General features: G+C 37.6%; 1 protein-coding gene and 1 long non-coding RNA gene across 2 annotated transcripts; one reads left to right on the forward strand and one right to left on the reverse strand.

The window, feature by feature from the left end:
* The first annotated feature begins 374 nt into the window (after positions 1 to 374).
* LOC110063379 (uncharacterized) lies at positions 375 to 2,108 on the forward strand. The gene has a single exon (XM_020770357.2). The coding sequence runs from the start codon at positions 643 to 645 to the stop codon at positions 1,387 to 1,389; it is 747 nt and encodes a 248-aa protein (XP_020626016.1). The 5' UTR covers positions 375 to 642; the 3' UTR covers positions 1,390 to 2,108.
* A 9,860-nt stretch (positions 2,109 to 11,968) lies between these two features.
* LOC110063426 (uncharacterized) lies at positions 11,969 to 17,389 on the reverse strand. Its single transcript, XR_002298229.2, has 2 exons — positions 15,922 to 17,389; positions 11,969 to 13,446 (listed from the first exon to the last, which is right to left on the reverse strand). It is a non-coding gene; the product is annotated as an uncharacterized LOC110063426 (long non-coding RNA).
* Between the last annotated feature and the right edge of the window lie 1,276 nt (positions 17,390 to 18,665).

Consider the following 18,665-nt stretch of genomic DNA (forward strand, 5'->3'; position numbering starts at 1 on the left):
CGGGGAATTTTAATTTCATCTGAGAGTGGCTTTGCCGATTGTCGATCAACAGGATTATCTTTTTCGAGATGTTTTGGAAGTCATTACGACGTTGGGAATAAAGAAGAGGAAAAAGCAATACAGCGTCACTATTCTTTTGTGTCATTTATAAGTGAGCCGGCGGAAAGGAAGTCGGTAAAAAATGACACAACGCCGTAATATCAAACGTATATAGAATAAAAAAGAAAATAATTTTCAACAGTTAAGTTTGAGTCCGTTATAATTCATATGCCATATCTTGCTTATGAGACTTGATTGTCCCTTAAGAACTTTTTTTGGAGCTAGCTGGCAAAATCAAAACTTTCGGTCATTAAAATTTCATGTTCATTATTTCGCGTGTAATTAAAACACGAGGTGAGAAAATAACCTCAGCCAATGGGAAGCGAACGCTTTGTCCATTACTTTACTCTTTTTGAATTAAACGCAAATACTATCATTGTCACATCGACAATACGAAAACATCAAGAAGTTTACTTTCTGCTTCCCCATCGGGACAGTCATCTTTAAACGTAGCTCACAACCAAAGGACAACTCGCTCGCCCACACGCAATTGATCTCCGCACACCGAGTGAATGGACACTGGTCCCCGCGGACAGATTTGACATGGCTGCAATCGTAGCGGACGTAGCTCGCGTTGATAACTTGACCGAACAATTCGGGCGACAGAGGCTCGAAGAAGGCTTAGCTTACAGAGATGAAAGTCTCGCAACAAACAATAACGCAAGGGATGTTAACGTTAGGCTTGGTTCTCATCACAGCGCCTGGCTCATCTGCCAAAGGCCACCCGCAAAAGGCACGCTTGAGAGACTGACGAGCCAAGCGAGCAAGACGCACGGTGTAAGCAGTAATTTGCTGCATCTCAATGGCAGGGAATCGCCACCGGTTGTCAGCGAGGTACGCATCGTTAAATTTGGCAGCAGTAAAAGGCCGAATTTAAAACGAAACCAGGCTGCAAAACCCTCCAAGGAGGAGAATGGATATGGAGTCGATGGGGGCAAGTTAAACGCTGGACTCAGGGAAGATCACGGAGGACTTGATTTATCCAGCTCTAGCGATGATGAACTACGAGAGCTTACTTCTTGCAAAATTAAAGCGCTTCAAACGAACTTTGAAGGGAAAGCAGAAAGTGCAGAGGTTCTTTCGACTCGACTGCCACCAGCCTTGGCTAAAGATCAAAGTGAAAAGGACACTAGAAGAAAAAGAAATAAAGTTTGCCGAGGAAGTTTAAAGAAAAAATTCAAAATTTCGAGACCTTGCCTTGACTTAGAGAAAATGTTAGCAAGGAGAGTGAAAGATGCGGAGAACGATAAAACACTGGAAAGCGTATTTCATCCAATTCATCAGATGTAGACCCAAAAAATTCCGGGAAACAATAAAGATCAATTGCGATTTATTGGCGGGTGTTAGGGTTACCGACAGCGGCTCTTTCTTTTTGTAAAAATGGAAAAATACTTTTGAAGGAAAACAAGCTAGCGTAGAACGAAGATCTTTAAAGTGCAGAGCAGAGAAGACATGTCAGTATTGTTCAGCTACAACCCAAAAGACACAAGTACTTGTCAGTTTTATGTACAGTACCTAATGTGATGCTTTTCAGCATTGGCTCTAAAGTGACAAGCTGTTTTGCAGAAAGGGAGTCAAAAGGTACGGGATTGTACGCTTAGCTAATACTGTGATATATTTGGTGCTGGAAACCCATGTCGGAACAAATCCATAAATCGTTCAGAATGTAAGATTAAGGTGTCCCCTGAAACAATGCGAAGATGTAAATGTTATACTGTCAGCTCAATAACAAATATTACACGGGCTCATTTGAATTTCAAATTTACAATGAATTTAATCTCTAGCTGTTTGCCGAAAGAGTATAATATAAGATAACATAAAGAAGATGCGTTGGTTTGCGAACGTTCTGAAGAAGCCAAGAAAACTGAGTTTACTGTTATACTCAAAAGTACTATATGGACCCGGCAAGGAGAGCACTCTCTGTAAATGTTTTTCGAGTACCATATACGGTTTAATGTCATCTTGTCTCCAGAAAATTAATAAAATAAAACTAACAGTGAATCCGTGGAGACCTTGTATTGTTTATATTCTAATATAACAGATAAGACAAAGCCTTTTCAAATCGTTGACATTTACGATCCTATTTTTCGTTGCCTAATCTCGACACTACACTCTTTTTGTGACGGTTTTAGTCATATCCGTTTTTTTTTCACACTTAAGAAATTCCGGCCTTTAAATCTCCATGTATGTCAGTCTTCAAATAGCGAAAGCGAACTGAACGTGGATGTCGTTATTGCCTAGCTTGATAAAATAACCTAACTTGATTTCTATGGCTATTTTGTAAAAGAATAATTATATGAGCACTTGTTGGCACAAAACATGTCAAATCGGTGGATTGAAATGAATTTATCGATGGTAAATTTGCCTCTATGAGTTTTTCATCTAGAACGGAGGCTTGTGTGATTATGTCTGACACCAGAGTAGCACTGACATCAGAAGGCAGCGCTAGTGTTTATAAAAGTTCAATTGTGTACAGCTAAGTAATTACAACTTTCTTTCAGTGGTTTCTTAGCTAAGTCTGCTTAAACTGGAGTAAAATCAGTTACAACTGACATACGACAGAATTTTGCACGGTTAACTTCCAAATGGCCGAGAATTTTCAAATTGAAGTATTGGTGGTCAGTCCTGCCTCCAAACTGACAGCCGACTAACTGTACAAATTTTAATAACAAATGGCGTCACCATGCAAACGGACAAACGGTAACTGCATTGAACAATTACTTGAATTTTCAGAATACAACCTCCCGTCTGGCCCTGTTACATGACGTACACTGAAGCTAACCCGGTTTAGGTTTAAAAATTATACTATGAAGCTATATTTGGAGCGATGTCAGACAAGTAGGCCCTTTTGGCAAACGATGCAGTAGTTATCGCATAGATCAGACACTGCTTTAATCCTAATGCTAAGTCAGACGAGACTGTCTGGACAAGCATCGTCCATTGGCGATTTTCAAGGTTTCTTTTTTTTAAAAGGAATCTCAGGGAATGTCCCTCGTCTTTTTCCATCACTTGAAGACCTTTAAATTTGTATACAATTATACTTTTTGCAACGGTAACTCCGTTATTTTGAAGTCGAATTCCTTGGTTGCTTTCAAGTCTTTCACTGCCGTAAGGTTCAGAAATTTTTCTTCCTTAGCTTATTTCCATGGTAACTTTTTGATGTAATACTTGTAAATGCAAATTTATGCTGTTTTAACACCAATCCCCTTTAATTTTTTCTGGAAGAAAATGCAACTGGTCTTTAACACCTCGTTTCTTGGTGACTCTTTTATTAGGCAAATCATTCCTGTTCAAGAACTGTGTTGTTATGTATATTTAATTAGTTACGTCTATTCATGGCATATTGCAGTCTGTTAAAAAGACTTCTTTGAGTCGATTTGGAAAGAAAACTTGCCTATCGATGGTGTCTGACGGAGTTATAAAGGTATTCCCCAGTCTTCACCGCGGCAAGGCGTTTGCCTGACGTCCTTAAACTGGGATGAACATATTTGTTGTTATCTAAGGCGGCGATTTTCTTTAGAAGAGTTCAGCCAGTCTGGAGCAGTTTTGAGGTACACTTTTTTGGTTGGATTGTTTCCTTAATATTACGGAATCAATCTTCTTCGACTGACCACCTTGGAGAATTCTATGTGGCTAAAGAAAATTAGCGGCACTAGGTTGGTGTCAGTAGAATCCGATCCTCCAGCAACGTTATCTTAAACTCAAATTGTCTTAGTTAGGAATACGCTCAGCTTACGATATAAATACGCTCAGCTTACGATACATCTTGAAAAATATTTACTGAAGTGAGTAACGTTGTATTGAGGTCGACGTTCTTGGTACTTACGGTTAGATTTCTGCGTTGTAAGCAACCGAGTTATAAAAATTCACAAAAAAAATTCTGTCTAAGGACTGGACACAAACAAAGGATAAAGAATCGGCCGAGTTACAGCGACCCAATGCTCCACCTGCTAAAGAAAAGAAGACTTAAAAGATGGTCTATAAAGGAAAGAGCTTACTATGTTTATTACTATGCATGCACCCTGACCGAAATGGCCTGAACTTATCATTGCGCGTCAGCCTAGTCAACATCGTTCACGCCAGATGTCAAAAAAAAATTTTTTTTACTAAGTTTAAGAAATGTATAGGCCTTTAATGAAACCGTGTTAAAAATATAAGAAGGTGACAGGGTGAAAATTAAAAATATTCTTAGAGGAAATTGCCGGTACGGCTCACCACTATACAAAACTAATGGCAACCCTATCCGGTATTTCAGTTGAAAGTCAAATGGAACAGTAATTTTCTTCTTTTTCTGCTCAGAAAGAGCTGGCCGAAATTTCCTTTCAATTTCCTGAATTCTCCAGTTTCCAGTCTCTATGATCAGCTGAAACAATAATGGTAAGCGGAATTGCAAATAGTAAGCGCTATCTAATTCGGTTGTCTTGCTGATTTTGGAAAAACCCTCAGTGGTCGTCCTAACAGGTTTATTCCGACAAATGGTAGGCATGACCCTACTAGTCTATTTCTCAAGCACCATTTTGGTCTCGCGGTACATAATGTAGCATTAATGTAGCATTCCTTTCTTTGTTGTGATTAAGAGCCATCTTCGGCAACACTTACAGAAGGCAAGCCTGGAAAAAATATATATTTTTTGTTGAAAGATATGGCAATTTTGCATTTATGAATAGTATCACGTTAAAATTGTTTGTTGTGAAAGGCTTGAACGAGATCAGTGACGTCATGCATTGCATATTTCATGTTAATGAACCATTTTATCTCGACTTGAGATTCTACTAGTAATTTTCTCGTTGCTTTACCTCTCGCAACAAACTACAAGTATTATTTTAACTGTTATTTTAATAAAACAAGCTGTAGCTAAGTGTAACATATGTAATGTTATTTAATCTTTTCTCATGATCGAATTACAAGATGTCTTCTTGAAACAACTTCCTTTTTAATTTCTTCAATGTCTTCTTCGACTCAGCGATAGTTTCTTAAGTTATAACCTGTATAACGATGAAAAAATACACAACAACAAAAACAAAAACAAACCAACGCTTAGAAAGACTCGAAAAATGGAATAATATTGGAGGGAGATGTTACTACACCATGGTAACGTCAGCATATGTTACATAAAAATACCAACGTCCAATTCACTGTGGCATTGCATATCGATGAGCTGATTAAATGTTATATTCCAATGCTTTATGCATAAACAATTTATTTTCAAAATCTTTCATATAATAAATCTTGATATCACGGCCTAATTTTATCCAGTGAGCTGTGTACTCAGTTCCCTCACTGACTTCGTTACTCAAAGGCCTTTGTTACACAGAGTCAGTTCTCCATGGCCACCTATAACAATTTAGCCTTCTCCCATGTCCAGCTTCTATCTTGGCCAACATTCTCCAGCGAACTAAAGTTAAGATTTCTACCGTCCATGTGCACAACACTTTTCCCTGAATAACATTCTGGTTAGCCTCCCAAATGATCTGGAGTCACAGATGATCTTGAAGCAGGCATGATAAACCGTAATATAATCGAAATATCAAACGAATCAGCTATTACTTGCAAGGATCCGGACGAAATATCGCATTGCGATGTTTGTGACAATCCCCAGCAATGTAAAACCGATAACAATCTTCCCACGACTGCTAAAGGCAGTCCCTTGACAGTAACTGGTTTCTAAAGTGTCTCCCACGAACCGCAGCTCAGCAGCGACCTGCTGGCATTTAGCCTGCATTTCTTGTGTTAATAATCCAGCGCCATTTTCGTTGCTTGTGGCTTGTAGTCTTTGGACCTCTTGATGACCCATTTTACTTCCCTTGTCTTCAAATACTGGAAAAACAGAAACAAATTAAAGAAACATGTTTGCAACAATCCAGAAATAATCTAGGTAAAATACTGCCCCAGAATATCTCGAACGTAAATGAAAATAAAATGGCTCTCTGCTTGGTCTGGCATACATGTAAGTACAAATTCTCCAAAGAGGGTCTTAAACTAAGCTCTCTACATTTTGGTCTAGACTTTGAAAATTTTCTTATCATCAGCAAGCATTCAGATATGTGTAAGGTGCAAAAGGTACATGTAGTACTTAAAATGAATATGCGATGTTGAAGATGATTTTCCTTCACCATCGTTCCACTGTCGCTCCCGTTGTAGCGGCTTTTAACTGAATCGTTTTTCTTTTGAAAATTTTTTCATTAGTTCAAGGGTTTCACTTGAAATCAAACTAAAATAAAGATAATGGGTAAGCTCCAGCCTATGAGATAAGCAGTTCGCAGTGTCTTATATAGTACGGAAATAAAACACAAAACTGGATCGACGGCCGGAATTGAGAAAAAAATATGATCAACTGTTTACCTTTGGCGAAAATGTAACTTTTGACGATAAATGCCCTGTACACCTTGATGGGAAAAATCGTTGCGATCGTCTAATCGAAATATCTCAATCTCAGAGACTCAAACGAGGGCCTCAAATCAGTTTCACAACTTCGAACTATAAACCAAATAAACAATTACGGTATATATTTTACGGTTCTTCACGTATTGGAGGTCAGCGGTTTGCTTGTGGACTGATCTAACACCTCTTAACACGCCTTTATCACGCTTTTAACGAGTTTCTCACGCAACCGTAATCTCATTTCCGTGCATTGTTCAGCGTCTTCTTTAGTTACCAGAAATCCTTACGTACACGCTTAGTGTCAACACTGTGTAGTACTTGTGGTTAAAACAAACAAAACTAAAAACGTTTGTTAATGTCTATTCCCTCAGTTATTCTTGTGTAAAATTGTTTTAGATTTTAATTTTCGTCAATAGATCTGCCAAGATAGGCAATAAAATAATTCATGATAATTGCTTCAATTATTGTACACGAAGCAACTTGAAAACTGTTGAAAACAGCTGAAAACATTTGAATGTCCCTGTGGTTAGAGTGACGCAGTTTGAAGTACACATTACATTAATCTGTTAATTTCGCAGATCGCGCAAGGCAACCCATACATCACGCCAAATTATTCTATCGCTTGTAAGTTGTTAACAATGTGATAACAACGCCGGTTTCCAAGGAAACTTATCATTCGTGATCTGTGCAAGTAAACACGCTGTAGCATATCACGAACGCGAACATACCTTTCAGTCATGATTTAGTACAGAGCTATATGTGATATTTTTATAGACGTCAATTACGTAGGTGAACAAACCGTTATTTCCTTGTCAAAACTCAGTTCTTGAAATAGATCTGTTATTTTTATTGACTTCATAAACGCCATTGACAACCCATTGTGTATACACCGGTAGAAACAGAAATTTAAACAAGTGTATTGTCGTCTCGGAGTTTGCTTTATCTTGCATATTTGGAATAGGCCAGCTGAGTGTCTTGCAGTTGAAGTAGAGCATTCTTTAGCTAAAAAACATTACAGTAGATCTTGTTTCCATCCGTGCACAAAGCTGAGAGTTTTACCTGCTGGTACCTGCACGGGCCCTTGGTTCATTTATTCGTTGTTTGTTTAACATGCTTGTTAAACCTGTTCCAAGGCACGAAAGCCACAAGGTGCTTTGTGCGTTGGATATGAATGCGGTGCAAACTTGTCACATAGTGTTTCTCACTCAATTTCTTAATTTCGTTTGGAGTGGGGTGTTAGCTCAGCATTTACGTTCACTTGCAAGTCTTCGTGGATGGTTCAGTTTGAGATGAACTGATTTTTAGGGCATAGGTGTCTAGTTTTGTGACTACAAGCAGCGGGCGGTCACAAGCTTAGTGTTATAGGAATTGGTTTTGCATAACGGTTTACTGAAAAACGCTTCCTCACTCCATTTTTAATTCAGACCGTCTACTTAACGTTTCAACTGTGCTGAAAACCGAGTATAGCAAATAAATACTAGGGGTATGAACTGTTTCGTACTAGCATACCTTCCTTATGTTCGAGGACACCAGGGCAAGTTCCTTTAGTGTTGATCGCAGACCGTTTATTACCCAGGGGATTACTCCCCAAAATGGTGAGGTCCTGCTTCCTAAAACCTTTAGCTTATTTCAAACCAGAATATGTGATTCTCGATATCCTATTTTAGACATCTAAACTAAGTACACGATTCTAATACACCATAGCTTAGCAGGTATACCTTGCATCTCAGTCAGTAAACATTTGAGGAGGCTATCAATTTCCGGATGTTAGTCGAGAAATATTAGTTTCTTCAAAGAACATACCCAGTTCCAGGCCACAGTGAAAAACATATTACACAATTTCAGATCAAAAAGGTTGGAAATCTGTCTATTTCGGACCAAAAGCGACTTGAGACCTTACTCTTTGCCGGGTGTACACATTCCTGTATAGCTTATACAGAGGAGTTCCCCCGACTTCGTCATCCTCATTATAGACAATATGGTCACACTAATCTTATTTTTGTTTTTTTGTTTTGTTTTTGTTTTTGTTTTTGTTTTTGTTTTTGTTTTTGCTTTTGTTTTTGCTTTTGTATTTTTTTGTCCTTGGTCCCATTTTAAGGCAATCGTGATTTCACAAAAACAAAATACAAAAAAGATACAGAGAACATCATTAAAATGTCGACTTTTTCATCGTCTGTTGTATAATGAGATATTTATTTGCATAAAGTTCTTTCGTGAATAACACAAAAGGTGAAATAATAGAAAAAAGCTTCCCTTAGTCAAAACATGTTAATCTTCTCAGCTCCTAAATTTCTTAGAACCGTAAATGGTTTAATATCTTGTTATGTTTCCTTTTGATACTTGGCAGAAAGGTACTAAACTTTGAAGCAAAAACATGTTTCTTAAATTTTCTTATCTATGATAAAGTTTAACAGTGGTTACCGGAAAGTGGTGTTTAAAAGCCACATTAATTTGCTCAGCTACTCGATCATCCGTTTGACATCGCGTGGTTCTGTCGATGTAGGCTTCTAAATCAGTCTACTTTTAAATCTACTCAACTTGTCTGGTGAGTTAAAAACGTTTTAAAAGTCTATCTGTACGCCAATTTATATGGGGGCATGACAAAAACCACTAGAAAGTATTCCGCATATTTTAAACGGGGTGAAACATGAACTCCAAACACTGTTACGTTGGCCAGTAATTTTTAATAAGACTGATCATAGTCTCTTGTTTTGCGTTTTTTCGCTTCAAGTGAAAACATAATAAAACAACTAGCGCACAGAAATATGCAATTAAATAGAAATACTTTGTATTGACCGGAACTTTTTTTTTCCAGTCATGTAGTTCCTGACCGACATGGCGCTTTCAATTGTGAGTTGCTTTGAAAACGTTTTCCTGTTTTGGGCGCCCCTGTATACAAATTATATTCCTTCGTGTCAAGAAGCGCAGGCCATCAGCCTGGAATCTTTGGTGGCCCAAGGAAAGTGAAAGAAAAACATACTAAGATTTAACTTACCTATCAGTCGGATACCTCGTCTGTTAGATTCGAGTCCCTTTACTACTTCTATTACTACTTTTGCGAGATGGCCCATTAAGGTACATTGAGTTATCGACCTGATTTGTTCTTATTTAACTCAAATTTCAGCAATTACTTGATAAACTTTCCGTGATTCAATTTTTGTTTTCGCTTTTAATACCACCTTTCTTATCTCAAATAGATTGCTTTCTTGACAAAGGAGTTTATGAAATCAGATTGAAATCCTAGAGTGTATCTCCGCATTTGAGCCGGGTTGACCACAAAAAGCTTTTAAGTCATCAAGACATTCTCGACAAAAACTGTTAATGCAAGTGTAATGGCACCATTGGGGAGGAGTGGTTCAATTTATACCAACGCCTAGATTACTTTATCGTTACAAAAATGTATATGTTCTTGAATTGATGACATTTTAAACAACCAAGTGTCCAGTGATTAAGAAATAAATAAGTGACTAAATGATTCTTTTCAAAACTGTTTCACAGCTCATCTGCCGATGTGTATTTTATGGCACGGTTATGTTGCCATACAATTTTTATGGTTGCAATTAACTAGGGTTTGAAGGATTTGTAAAGAATTCCGAGGCAAACAGCGCATGTGTGATTTAGATACCTATATTCTTGATTCTTATGTTAATTCGGTGTCATGTTTTGCTATAATATTCTTACTACGGCGTCGCCGTTTCAATATGACTCTTACAGAAGCATTCTGGTAATTGGCCTACTTTTTTTAACGAATCTTTTAGGTTTTCTGGTGAAAAAACAAGTAAATTTTATAGAAAACTACCTTATATTAAAGGTTTCAACGCCCGTTTACTCATTGCACAAAGTTGTATTATACTCGCCTTCAACCCGTAACAATTCTGATCTGAATAGTAAAACGGTCTAATCAAGTTTCTTAAAAGCGAAATTCATTTAATTTATACGTAACTACATGTTTCTGTTTCGCTAACCTGGTTTTTCCGTGTCACATAAGATTTGAATTTGTATGTGTGATATAAATAAGGGTTCCGGAGCCTTCCGTCTGACAGGGTGATTGTATCTCAGTTTAACTTACAAAGAGATAAATTTAGCTTTCTTTGTTAGCTCAGTAGTAAACACACTTAGACTACATAAATAGTCCTCCAACGCCGGGTCAATACAGTGACATGTCTTTTACAAGCAAATAGATAGAAGCAACGATGTTATGTTATTTTCGGTTAACTTGTAGATGTTTTTGACGTAACTTGACCGACACGATTTAATGTTTCAAAAGCCTTTACGAAAAAAAAAATATAGATTATTGTTTTCCTCTGTCATTTACAACGCATTGCTGCCTTTCGTGACCAACAGGGTACGAATTGTTTATTGCCCTTGAATTGTAATTTAGTGTTACCTTTTTAAGAAGACAAAAACATTAAAAAAAGCTCTCGGCATTATTAAAATATCACAACAGAGTCAAAGCCAAGCACGCAATTTTACCCTATTTTCCTCCTGCTTAAAAGAAGCAAAGTGTTGAATCTTGTCAAATGAATGATCAAATGCGTTACAATGAATTACACACACCGGCTGGCTTTCTCTTTCTTTCGGTAAGTTTGGTTGTTTCAGTTTGTCATTTTCTTCATGTTTCCGAAGGTAATTTCATTGTCATATGATACCGTGAAGTTAAGATATTAAAGGCAATAATTTGGCGTGAGCATCGCATAGTACTTAAGAAAGTCACGGCACGAGAGCGTAACAATCAGTATGTAAAGCTTTCTAATGTACCATTTCGACCAGTCACGACTAAGTGATTTTTTTCTTGCACTTTTCGCATCATTCTACAAGTTAACTAGGCATTTCTAAGTTTTGTAATTCGCACTACCATTCATATCATGCAGTAACCGGTCGGTAGATATACTAAATATAAACTCACTGACAAGTGCTATAACTGAACCGTTTTGCATCTAGATTGTCAGGGACGAGCACATCGGCGATCATTCCCTGATGGTCTCCGTATCAGATTTCATTTTCATATGTTCTGTGGAAAGTTTTGCAACCCTGCAAGTTCCTATGCCAGCGGGCAAACTCTATAACAATTCGTAATGCGGTCTCCGTTTCGTATTGCTTTGTCAACGTTGATCAGTTTGTTAATTCTTGCCGCTTCCATTGCTAATTTATAGTAAAACCTTGATGAGAATTTATACTTTGACCATCATCCGAATAATTTGATTATGACAGCAAACAATTTCAACGGACTGAGCACGCACCAAATCTTGACGGGAAAGCTAAGAGGGATGTCATGATCTAAATTATCCTCTCTCCCAGTGCGGATGTTTCGACTGTACAGCACAGTAAAAGCTATTTTACAATATCATTTCCTCTATCTTCAAGTGCAGTCGTGATTATTACCCTCAGAAGTACTTTGACAACACTTCTTGGGAAAAGACTTAAGTGTCAACTCAAGTTTTCAGAATGTCAATCATGCTAATTGGAGGCACGCAAATGTGATGCTTAGTTTTTGTTTTTTTTTTAGCGAAAACGACTGTGATTAAAAAGTGATGTTGTGTTACTTTTTGGATTTTTTTTTTCCACCAACTTATTCTTATTCACCGTTTACGCCAGCTTTTATTTCTTTCCTTTTTGTCTTAATTTCATGACCATAATAAAACTTGCCGTGATAATTTGTGCTCAGAAAATGTTAGAGGCATCCGTAACTTCGATCCAGGTGTATACATTTTATTCAATAACTTTTCATATAATTTCCATTTTACGGTCAATTTAGTTTTAAGGTAATAGCTTTATGTTTATTTCGTTTAACGTTGTGGGTTAATCAAATGCGATGGGAAATGATAAGTACAATTTCAGCCTAAGTGTAGAAAAAATTGTCAGTGGAGTTCATGCGAAAATCATGTGACGGCAGACGCACTGAAACCACTTGTATATGTTTTACATTAATCATGATTTTTGGATTTTGCGTTTGAGGTGAATCGTTTTTCACGATATCGCAGTTCAAATGAGACAAGTTTTGCATGTATAACAAGCTGACAAAAGTCAGCAGCTTGCTATGTTTATTGTCATGTCAGAAACTACAATGCCTTAAAATTGATTTGACAAACAGCTAGCATAATTGAAACTTGATAATATGTTAAACGTTACAAATTCGCATTTAGTTGGATTTAGTATTTTTCAAAAAATTCTGACACTACTTACATTTATACCATTGGTTGCAATAACTATTCGGCGAAATGTAAATGAAAATGGTTTACTTAGCGGGTGGTTATTTTATGACCAGTTCTGTGGTTATTGGTCATCGCACTTGAAAGAAACCACAGGTACTATTTTCGAAACATCAGTCATACACTAAGTACGACGTATGGATCTTTCAACTCAAGATATTCGTAATTTTCTAGCGTGTTTGGCTTTCAGGATCTTTATGTTATCGTCTTCACTTCGTGGTAAGGACCTGCACGCCTTTATACTTCTATCTTTGACAGTTTTTCCCTTGGTGCGTGATGTCTTATTATTGTCGTGACTAAAATTGCCTAGTCAGCTTGTCACAAGTTAATTGAAAATATTGCACAGCTACTCGTCCGATGATAAAGTTGTCACGAATTTCGCAGCAGAGGGCGGAGAACATCGTTATCAAATCTGTAGTCAGTTGTTGCGACCGAGAAGTTCTGTAACATACCGCAGGAAAATCGCTCTAGCAACTTCCATCACGTTGAATCCAAGTCTATCATGATTTTGTCCAGCATCTTGAAGTGGACGAAAATATCGGTTTTCGAGTTTATCTCCTATGTTCTGCAACTCTCTCGCAACTTGTCGAATTCGTGTCCTCATTTGTTCGCTTAGTTCAACACTAGTCATAAGACCGTTTGCTTCTCCGCAAGGAGTGTCTTGTGTGATCATGATGTAAAGTCAAGAACCCCAAGTGCAGCTGCGACTGTTTGTGTATCTCGAGTCGCTCGGTCGATAACGTCTGTTGTAGAAATACTGAAACAAAAACAGAGAAAAAAATAAAATCAACCACTTATTTCCTTTTACAATATCAGCACACTGAATCAGTGATTTATCTTGGAAGGGGTATATAAGTCTGAGAGGTTATTATACTTCGAGATAATAGGGACAATATTGAGACAGAAGTATTATTCTTCGGAGATAAATCCAGTCAATTATCAATAGAACTCGATTATTGGTACACGCACAGTGAAATTGCACTCAACCACAAGCTCAAAGAGACTAGGAAAATGCCTGACAGTCACAGAGATTTCTAATAAGTTGGAATCTACCTAGAAATTTGGGTTTCAAAATGACTACGTTAATCACAGCACCATCATAAGTATTTTAGTTCGATTCATTCATTCCTGGTTTTACACCAGCAGTGTTTGTAAGAACTGATGATAGTCGCTAACTTTAAATAACTACATGTTGATACACGTGTTTGTTGAAGAAACTGTGTAAACAATATTCCTTTCAGTCAAGCTTAGTTTGTAGCTATCTCTAGGATAACTTGGAAAAACAACAACCTCAGTGATTTTAGGCTTTAGCTACAGAAATATTGTGTGTTTCATGTCATGGTGTGCAAAAAGAACAATTTGTTTGTAAATATAATTGTAGAATTGAAGTAAAACGAACCCTGTAACAGAGATGTTATGTTAAACAAAAAGAAAAATCGCTGGAATGTATCTTACCGTGGAATGAAGGTCGATTTTCTGATCAATCAATTTTTGAAATTAAGCTCGACACATAGATATGGTCTAATTTGAACTGTTATTCTTTCAAGACGTTATCCCTCGTGTTTCTCTGTACTGTGCTATGTTAAACTGTTTATCGTGTTGAAATCATCTGATTATAACAGCACCTGCGGACTGGTTTATAACTTGATATTAAATGGGTAGACAAACTGACCGGCGCCTTTGTTCTGTCAGTATCTCCGAAGTATATCTCATATTAATTTCTGTATTTACGTCAACTTTTCATCGTACATGGCCACCTCGAAGTCCACGGAACAGAACTACATTTATTTTATCTTCACTCCTATCTTCGCCTTAAGTGACCGATAAAAAGATCTGTTATTGAAAAATATGAATTTGTCAATTCAATCAATTCACCTGGCCTTACGTGACTATCAACAAACCTTTTAAGGATGACCTGACCTTGGTGAACGGCCGGTTTTGCTTTTTTGCCCAATCACAGCTCATTGCGTCGATGTACATTTTTTTTTCTTTCGAAGGGTTCAACTCGTTGTTTTGGCTAGTTCTCAAACTTCTTAGTGATACAAACTTCTTTGGTGATACAAAACGAAAACTTAACTTCTTTGTCAAATAGATTAGAATTTTCAAAGAAAAAGGAAATGAAATTATCAACGGAGACATATCTATCGAATTTAGAACCCGTGTACCTGTCTTCTTAAGGTTGAAAATTAAGTTGCAGTTGAATCTGTCAATTTTGGTGTCGTTTAGAAGTTCACACTTTACAACTTTAGAATATTTCTGTAATTTGATGTCCTATACAAGCATGCGGCATTGACGGGAAATTGTAACAAAGATAATTCAATATGTACGTCTAAATTACAGCAATTAAAATTCTTACATGTGTCTTTAAACGTCTATTTCCAAATGAATGTGCTAGCTACTCAAGGATACCACTTTTACCATTCTCAGGTTGACAACAATTACCATAGTCTCCATCAGGAGCCAGTAATGGGCGCCTGTCTTCTCTATATATTCGCAATAGAGCCGTAGAAGAATTTGGCAATTAATCAGTACAGCTTTCATGGGTTTTTTTTTTTAATTGATTGTTTGTTTGTTTTTTCGGTTGAGTTTATCTTTATCCTAGCGATGCCTCGTGCTTGGCATTGGCCTTGACATTAAAGGAGTTCAATCCCGTTATTTTGATTTATTTTGGCCACGTACAAATTTGCCGTTCAAGCTGAAGGAAACCCGGAAATATTAGTTTACTAAGATAGAAAAACACCAAAGAAACAATGATAGGAACAAGGATGGAGAGGATTGACACGGATTACAAACTTGAAAAGTTTAGGCTAAACTTTTCAAGATGTGCAAATCAAGACGTAGCTTCTTTAAGGTGAAGGTAGAAGTTAAATAGACCCATTGGCGTGCACTGTCTATTAGGCGCAATAGTGGAGTCCGGTCTTGGTTTCTCCCCGAAAGGTCTGAAGGATGAAGAAAGCGCGCAATCATTTCCCGAACAGCGACCGGTGTTCGAGTTTCGTTGTCTATGCAGTCAGCTTAATGGAGAAAGAATAGAATTCGAAAGACGTAAAACTTCCCAACAAGCAAAAGCATTTCGAACTGAATCCTAATTCCAAGGCCTGAGGGCATTTGAAACTGTATGCCGTTGTCTTGTCATTTGACTGTCAATGCACCTGAATATATAAGATTTACAAAGAAAAATAATGACAATTCGTGTGTCCGGAATTTTACAATTGATAATAACTTGAATTACCTGAATTGAATTGTAGTGTTCCTTTGGCGTAAGCGTAACGATTGAAAGTCTGTTCGCTCAGGACACCACTGCACTTGATATGGACAGTATCCCGACAAGTACTGTCTAGTTATGGCCTTGGGCGACAATTAAAAATTGCTCATGAGTCCCCCGCAAAGCCTGCTTTAACAATAGTGCGGTAAATGGACTTGCGTGATCTGTTACCGGTGGCCACTCGCAATCGTTCATGTGACGAATATCACGATGCTGCTAAATTTATTTATAAACCATTTCATCAGAAGCGTGGTAAAAGCTGACGTTTCGACTTGTCCCGTGAACATCGAGATTCCTCGTGTTTTTATTTCCAGTCACAATTTTTCTTTGTTAAGCAAAGTTAAGTTTTGTGCTAGTTACACTTTTGGTAATCAGTGCTGTAAGCTTGATTCGTAAAATGATACGGGAACTGTACACTGTACACTGCAATTTATTGAATTCATCTGTACATGTCCACATTTAATTTAATACAGGAAATATAAAAACATTTCAGATGGACTTTGAGTTCGAACTCGATTTGGACTCTTTAGTCGAGTGGCCTAAGTACTTAATACTCCTCTTTAGCCAGTTTAACGCTGAGTTAGCCTGAACAGCTCAGAAGTTCAGTTACTCTGAATAGCATTTTGGTTAACCTATACCTCACTAACAATGCTAATAGTAACACAGTATATTCATAAAGTTAAAGTGAAGTACATACAACGTATAAATCATGACTTATTTCGAAATAGTCCGACAGTGATGCATCCCAGCGCCACGCTGAGTAGGAGTGGATTAAGGTTGCACGCGCTAGTGTGGTGACCATTTTTGGTACTCAGGCTACACGCAATGTGTAGGGCCAGGGCTTTGTATACGATCTACGTGACATTAGTCTGTTTTCGACGGCGTTTTCAACCTTTTAGACGTGCGTAGTTCGATCGATTGACGTTATTCGGAAATAAGACTGAATTCCAGTCCAGCGTGATGCTTTCGGCTGACCATATTCCGGGATACGGCTTATATCAGAATAACCATTTCTAACGTACGTCAAAAGACCGGCATCTGTTCTGTTACTAGAATGATCCAAGCCCTGCACTCTTGCAAAACACTATTTTCTTTTGACATCATCTCAGATCTGACTTCTCAAGAGGTTCAGGATGCCTCGTTCAGTCCCCAAAGCCGTAATGAACATCCGTTCTCCCTTCCTGGCAGCAATTGCAATCTAAAGCACAAACGCCTCTATTTCGCTTCCGGCCAGTTTAGGTCGTTAGCCATAAGATCGGTTACAATCATTTCCAAACATTTCTTTTTCTTTCGTTTTCTCTTTTCACCATTTTAAAATTGAAACTTTGCGGAACAACTCCAGCACTTGGTTGCCGATGTAAATGAAAAAGGAGCGGGCGAGAAAAGCTAGACGGTGATTAATACCTGTTTGCAGGCTTTTATGGAGAACCCTAAAAAAAAATAAACATGTTCATGCCGGAATCATTTGTAAGCATCAATGTAATTTTTGTTGATGTAGTTATAGATTTATCGTCAGATAAGGTTTGACAACGGCTCATTTAACGGTTTTCCAATACGGTTTCCAACCCCAGGGTGCCGATTGATTTTCTTGGCGCCGTTTTTTTTTTTTTTTTTTAAATTCACTCTAGAAAGCAGTCTCGAAAAGAGATGTTCATTTTGTTTTGACGTTTTAGGTGACTATTCACCGGATTTGTCTGGATGAAAGGCCAAGCTGAAAGAAAAAAAAAAGTTCGTTTTCGACTAGAAGAAAATGGATACGTGTGGATGGAGCACAAAGCTTGTTATTAGTCCTGCGGCCGCTAGACTATTCTTAGAATTTCGTAATTAATTCTACTTCCAGGCCCAGAGAATGCGAGGAATGCATGCTCGCCGCATATTTTTAATACCAATAAGGACAAACGGATGAGGTGGTATCCCATTTTTTCCTGTTCCAGAGTAAGCCAATGAAACGCCCCCTAACAGATTTATAATTGAGAATGCAAACTGAAAGTTGCTCTAAATACTATGTGTCGAAAATAATTTCGATAAGAGTGACTTAGCAGCTCTGTTTGTAGCTCTGATATTTTTTATCGCTGTGGTCCTAGAGCGAAATTAATATCATTTTTTTAAACTGAACTGAATCGAAAGACTGGTAGTTACGCAACCTTCATTTGCGCAGTGATTGTCACGTAGATTATATACAAAGCCCGGGCGGGAAGTCGTTAAGCGCGTCCTAAAGCATGTGTTTACGTAGGAGGCCTGGGCCGCATGTGATCGAACCACAAATATTACAGCAACTCTGGATGTTGAAAGAGCATTGTTATCGGAGGAACTCTTTCCAGTAATTTCCATATTGTATTGCGAAATGCCAGAAAATGTTACTGATAAATTGAGATTATTGTAGAACAAAATATAACGATTATTTTAGGAAAGATGTGCTGGACAAACACGATGAAAGTGGATTATAGCTCATCAACTTTGATTTTGTGGCAGGTTGTCAAGGTATCAAAAATGATACTGGTATTTTCCCCATTTAATTGATACTTTTTTAACTTCTTTGGCAAGGTAATAAACTATGTATAGTAAGCTATTAGCCATTTTTATACTAAAACACGATTTTTTACGGTCACTAGAAATTTGTGCTCGGTGATGAAAGTGTTAAAAAAATGCCATTTGTGATGAGGGTCTAAATCGCAACATTTTGCCGTAAAGAAGGAAAAGAGCTAATGCCT

This window comes from Orbicella faveolata, unplaced genomic scaffold, assembly GCF_042242905.1.
Source record: "Orbicella faveolata isolate gen_17 unplaced genomic scaffold, um_ofav_v1 contig_12, whole genome shotgun sequence".
Lineage (NCBI taxonomy): Eukaryota > Metazoa > Cnidaria > Anthozoa > Scleractinia > Merulinidae > Orbicella > Orbicella faveolata.

Bases quoted from the DNA above. Each gene is read 5' to 3' on its own strand.
- LOC110063379 (XM_020770357.2), top strand. From the start codon at position 643: ATGGCTGCAATCGTAGCGGACGTAGCTCGCGTTGATAACTTGACCGAA.